Below are 6468 nucleotides of genomic sequence, written 5' to 3'. Positions count from 1 at the left end.
GTGAGACTCCTATCTCCAATAAACCACCAGAAAACCAGAAGTGGCGCTGTAGCTCAAGTGGTAGAGCGCTCGCCTTGAGCTGAAGAGCTGAGGCCAGAGTTCAAGCCCCACGACCGACAAAAAAAAAACAAAAAAACTGCTACTCACTAGCCCTCAATATAGTAAAACCATAGGAGTGAATGCAATGCTGGATGGTTCCGTAAAAAAGAAAGTCCCTGGGAACCCCTATGTTGAAATTGAAGTCGAATCCTACCTTGTGCAAGGTGAGCTGCCGTTCCACAAACTCGGAAACATACTCCCAGATCATAGAAACCTCTGAAATGCAAAAAACACCAAAATAATTTCTATGAGCACCCATTTGATGAGGCCTTCATGCTAATAAGCAAAAAAATGTAATTAAGGCATGTATGTAAATAGGTCATGACAGTAACTCCCTACTTATTTAGAATTGACAGAGAATAGAATCATTTCCAAAGGTTAATTTTCTGGAATCTAAAGCTTACACATATCAATTCCAAAGATATTTTTTTTTTTTTGGTTGGTCTTAGGGTTTGAACTCTGGGCCTGCATGCTGCCCCTGAGCTCAAGGCAAGCACTCTTATCACTTGAGCCACAGCAACATTTCCAGTTTTCTGGTGGTTAATTGGTGATAAGAGTCAAATGGACTTTCTTCCCTGATCTGGCTTTGAACCATGATCCTCAGATCTCAGCTTCCTGAATAGGCATGAGCCTATTCAGCTCCTAGCTGAAGATTTGTTTTGATATCAACAACAGCTGCAGTAAATTTTTTAAAGAGAATCATTCCAGAGTAAAGAGAATTCAGTTGCCTATTTTCTTTTACCATACTAATGAAGTTAACCAACTATAGTCTGGTTTTTGTGTTATGTGTGCATGTGCTTGTGCGCGTGTGTGTATGTGTGTGTGTGTGTGTGTGTGTGTGTGTGTGCATGCGTGCACTGCTCCTGGAGCTTGGACTCAGGGCTTGAATGTTGTCTCTGAGCTTTTTTTGCTCAAGGCTTGCACTTTACCCCTAGACTCACAACTCTACTTTAAGCTGTTTTGATAGTTAATTGGAGATAAGAGTCTCACTGACTATCCTGCCCAGGCTGGCTTTGAACAGAGATCTTCAAATCTTATCTTCCTAAGTAGCTAGGATTACTGGTGTGAGGCACTGGCTCATTAATCAACTGTTTGTCAAGTCTGTCCTGAAATTAATTTAAAAAATTGTCAATAGGGATACAGGTTGACCCATTGTAACAATGAGATGTACAAGACACTATATTAAAAACGAACTTTAAAACTTCAGGCGCAGGGGTGGGGGGCTGGGGTTGGGGGGCAGGGGGAGGAGGAGTTGGGGAAGTGAGGAGAAAAGGGAATGGCAGGGGAAAAACAAAGGAGGGGGTAACAATGCTTGATAGGAAATGGTACTCATTACCTTACTGAAACCCCTCTGTACAGTATCTTTACAATAAAAAATATATATTAAAATTTTTGTTCTTTTTTTTGTGGCACTGGGGATTGAATTCAGAACCTTGTGCTTGCTTGATATGCACTCTACCACTTGAGCCATTTCTCCATCCCTTTTTGCTTTATTTCTTGAATAGTTTAACTTTTTGCCTAGGCCATCCTGGACTGCCATCCTCCTATTTATGCTTCCCATGATACCAAGGTGTACCAACACAGAAAGTGCGCCAACTTTTTATTGGTTGAGATATGATCTCCTAATTTACTGCTGTGAATCACAAGTTTAATATAATTGTGTCTAAATAATTTTGATATATTATTATTATTATTATAGAGAGGTTACCATTTCACAATTCAGGTAATATATATATTTCTCTATGGGACAATGATATCCCTTCTTTTGCTTTCCCCTTCCTTCACTTTAAACCAGTTTCTGCCTTTCATCCTTTCCCTCAAGCTGCATAGTTCCATTTACACACAGTGTATACTGAATGCTATGATTGCATTTGTTCACCCTTCCTCCCTCCTTTTCTGTACCCCCCCTTTGTCCTCCCTAAGCAAAGAAAAAAATACATACAAGCTACACCACACAAACAACAACAACACTAAATAACTCATATTTCTGTTACCTGAAATTCATTTTGATAAATACTATTTTACATGTCCAAGTTAAACTAATCTTTTTAAGAGCCTAGGCTAAGAATAAGGGCACAAGGACTTTACTTTGCATAGCCTTTTTATTTCTAGCTTGGCCAAAAGGAAGACTTCTATGCTTATTTTCTTATTTTTGAGTTGCCAATAATTCTTAGTATTGATGTGGAATATAAATATATACTCTAGATCTGGCCAATATTCAGAAATATAGAGAAACATGACTGTATTGATATCCCCATTCCAAATGTAATCATGTTTACTAAGGATACTTTTCATTTAGAAACTCTTTGCAAATCAAGAATGTTGTTTTAATTCTCAAAATGAAAAGTCAAGAAAGATGAAATTCACTAAAAACCCAGGTCTTCAGGAGGCCAGCCCAGTCAAGAAAACAAGTTAGTGAGACTCCATCTCTACCAATAAGATGAGTTTGCTAGTCTGTACCTGCAATTCCAGCTATGTGAGAGGCCATAGGTAGGAGGATGGCAAATCCCAGGGGGCAAATGCAAGATCCACTGGGAAAAAGTAATCAGAGCAAATGAGGGTGGGGATATAGCTCAAGTGGTAGAGCACCTGCTTAGTCAGTTCAAGGCCCTGAGTTCAAACCTCAATGCTGTTAAAACGAAAGTAACATTCACCAGGTTGCCTTTTTGGGATATTGGTGAAGGTGGTAACAAAAGTCCAGTTCTTCTCCTGCTTTGGAGAAGGCTTAGTTTATTGGTATTATTAGTTCTCCTGATAGTTGAAACCAGTAAGACTGTAATCTGTTATTTCTGATGTAACAGGGTTCCAAGTATTTTCATTAAGTTGCAAGTTTGGTGGATGAGAAGAAGCAGTTATTCCCATAAGCATGTGAGAACAAGTTTAATGATGGAAATTCAATCACCACCAATAAAACTAGGGCTGCATGCAACAGTGAGTGAGCTCAAATTCTACCCACACTCTAAAACAGGGATGTGCAGTTCCTTTAACCATCCCCCCCCCCTCAACACACACATATACATATACACTACTCCACAGCCAAATGGCTTCCACTACTGACTGGAAAGAATTAGGGTCTTGTCTCTGTTCTATTCTAGCTCTCTTTCTGTTCTAACTCTTTCTCTCTGTTCTTTTCTGCTCTCCCTCTGCTCTTTTCTAGCTCTTTCCTTTCTCTTTCCTCTTTCCCAGCTCTCTCTCTCTGTTCTTTTCTGCTCTCCCTCTGTTCTTTTCTAGCTCTTCCCTCTCTTTCCCAGTTCTCTCTCATTCCCAGGCCTTTCCCAGCCACGTGGAGTGCCAACCTTGCCTGGTCCCAGCAGGTCTACTGAATAAACCTACCCCTTACCTGAAAAAAAAAAAAAAAGAATTAGGGTCTTATTTTCATCATGACCCAAAAATGTCATGTTAATTTGTGTGTGTGTGAGAGAGAGAGAGAGAGAGACTGTGTGTTTTCTGGTACTAAGGCTTGAACTCAGGGCCTTTCTCTCTCTCTCTCCCTCTTTCTTTCTCTCTGTCTCCCTCTCTGTCTCTGTCTCTGTCTCTCTCTCTTTCTCTTGGCTTTTTCTCTCACTTGAGCCATACCCTCACTTCTGGTTTTTGTTTTGTTTTGTTGTTTAATTGAAAGTAAATATTTCATCAACTTTTATGGCCAGCTTATCTTTGAACCATGATTCTCAGATCTCAGCCTCCTGAGAAGCATGAATTACAGGCATGAGCCACCAATGCCTGATTTAAATGTCATTAATTTACTACTAAAAGTCTCAGAATCCCGATGTGCATTGGAGAATGTTCAAGGTTACTGAGTCAAAACTGTTAAAAGTTTACCACTAAAAGTCTTTTGTGGAGACACGCCCTACAGCTCACATTTCAGGAAAGCCATCTATACCAAAGAGGAAATGATTTATTTAGGGCCAGGAGACAATGTAGTGTTTGCAACCAGATCCTGATGAAAAGACTTGTCTGAGCTTAACTGGAAATTTGAGAATAGCCTTCCTTCATGTAGATGATATATTCAAGTCTGCTGCAATGTTTTACTCAATCAAATACAATCGACAAAAATTAGGAAAAGCAGCTTAATTGTCTACTGAAATTTGTTATTTCTCAATGGACAACATGCACTTCATACATATGGGCCAAAGAAGCGATCTTGATAGAAATTTAAAACATTTTGAACTAATGAAAATGAAAGCCCAAGCATATAAAAATGTATTGTCTGCAGCAAAAGCAGTGCTTGAAGTGAAACATAGCAATGGATGCATAAAATTAGAAAAAAGAAAGATCTAAAATCAATAATCAAGTTTATAACTAGTTCAACATACAGAAATCAGTTAATCCATTCCTTTAAAAAAGGATAAAAAGGGGGCTGGGAAGGTGGCTCAGTGGTAGAGTGCTTGCCTTGCATACATGAGGCCCTGGGTTCAATTCCTCAGCACCACATAAGCAGAAAAAGCTGGAAGTGGTGCTGTGGCTCAAGTGGTAGAGCACTAGCCTTGAGCTGAAGAGCTGAGGGACAGCACCCAGGCCCAGAGTTCAGGCACCATGACTGGCAAAAAAAAAAAGGATAAAAAGAAAAATCATAGGATCATATCAACAGGTGCAGAAATGGCATTCAACAAATCCTCACTAATTCTTGATTAAAAAATAAAGGAAAAATCTTATAACACTGGTATATTAAGTCAGCTTTGTGTGACTACAATGAAATAACTGGAAGCAGTGTTTACTCTAAAGAGAAGTCGTTGCTGTAGACCATAGTTTTGAAGGTTCACAAGACTGGATAGCATACATAAAGCCAGGCACTAGTAAGTGCCTCACTTCAGAAATCCTAGCTACTCAGGAGGCTGATATCTAAGAATAATTGTTCAAAGATGGAAAAGGGGGTAAACAGTCCTTGAGAAAAAAACCCAGACAGGGAGGTGTGTCTCAAGTGGTAGAGTATTAGCTTAGAGGTAGAGGCCCTACTACCCCCCCCACCCCCAACACACACACACACACACACACACATACACACACACACTGAATTGTCTCCTTTCCCTTGATTAGATGCAGAACCTGGGCATCCAGTGCCACTACCTAGTTGCCAAGACAATGAGGCACTCCAAGCTAGAAACAAGTGGCCTCCCTCCACGCGGTAGGTCCAGCCTTAGGGCCCCATCCCAAGCCACTTACCCTCCTGGCTCAGCAAGGGCAGTGTGGGCAGCACCTGCCTGCCCAGCTCCTGCACAGCGGGGACGATAGTGTCCAGCATCTCTGGACCCCCAGTCTGAACTGCGCCTCCACGGGTGTCTTTTCTTCTTTCCTTATATGGAGTTTGTATTATAGTGACTTTCTCACCCTTTAGTCCCTCCCCTTGGAGTTTGGAATGTGCATTACAAAATAAAAATTACCCAAATTTTGGATTTTTTTTTTTGTTTTCTCTTCAGTTTAATTTTTTTTCCCTCACCGTCCCTCTCTCTGCTCTGGCTCTCAAACTGGTTATACCACGGAAAAACGAAGAACCATCCAGCGCCTCCTCTGCAGGGAGAGGGGAGGGAGGGGCTCGGTGAGCGGAGGCGCTGCGGGGGTGGGCGTGTTGCTAAGACGCACAAAGCCCCGCTTGGTTACCATGGACCCCTGCAGGGGCTCAGCCCCGCCTACTGCAACCAGCCAGCCCCTCGGTTGCCCAGGTAACCCAGGTAACTCCAGAGCTCCTGGTAGCTAGGGTGGGAAGTGACTTGATTTTTTTTTTAATTGTCAAAGTGATGTACAGAGGGGTTGCAATTACATAAGGCAATAAGTACATTTCTTGTCAAATTTGTTACCCCTTTCCTCATCCCTCCTATTTTACCTCCTTCCATCCCCCCCAAGATGCACAGATCATTCCCCACATATTATGTTGTGAATATCACTATTCCATTGGTTTCCCCTTGTCCTTTGTCTCACCATTCTGCTGTTCCCGTTCCCTTCCCTAATTCTGATATACACATATACAAGACCAGGGTACCAAAATCAAATACAATGACAACAGGGCATATAACATAGGGGGGAAACATACAAAAGAAACAAGAAATCACATAGTACATTAAAAACAACAATAAAGAAAAACCTCTTGTGTCCATGTCTTGGAGTTCATTTTGCTTAGTGTCATCTTATGATCACAGGTATTGAGCTATTCTGCTCATCTAAGATTATCCTAGATGTATACTATGTATTGCAAATAATTTGGGTCTGGCTTACTTCACTTAATATTATTTCCAAGTCTTTCCATTTCCATACAAATGGGGCAGTGTCATTCTTTCTGATGTGACTTGATCTTTAACTCTTCCCTTCTGCTCTTATGCTGGCAGTGATGATACTTGGTGGTGTCTGAAGGTGGATGTTTTGGCATTTGCCTGAAGT

General features: G+C 41.1%; 1 protein-coding gene across 2 annotated transcripts in view; it reads right to left on the bottom strand.

The window, feature by feature from the left end:
• The window catches only part of Ccdc81 (coiled-coil domain containing 81), a 50481-nt gene extending 45143 nt beyond the window's left edge, over positions 1-5338 (bottom strand). For both annotated transcript variants that reach the window (XM_013014051.1, XM_013014052.1), the window contains exons 1-2: positions 5260-5338; positions 254-315 (exon numbers count right to left, since the gene is read on the bottom strand). In XM_013014051.1, the coding sequence (XP_012869505.1) occupies positions 254-315; positions 5260-5338 (141 nt within the window). The remainder of the gene's footprint in view (positions 1-253; positions 316-5259) is intronic.
• Positions 5339-6468: the final 1130 nt, after the last annotated feature.

This window comes from Dipodomys ordii, unplaced genomic scaffold (assembly GCF_000151885.1).
Source record: "Dipodomys ordii isolate 6190 unplaced genomic scaffold, Dord_2.0 Scaffold22, whole genome shotgun sequence".
Classification (NCBI taxonomy): domain Eukaryota; kingdom Metazoa; phylum Chordata; class Mammalia; order Rodentia; family Heteromyidae; genus Dipodomys; species Dipodomys ordii.
This window is presented reverse-complemented; position numbering and strand designations above follow the sequence as displayed.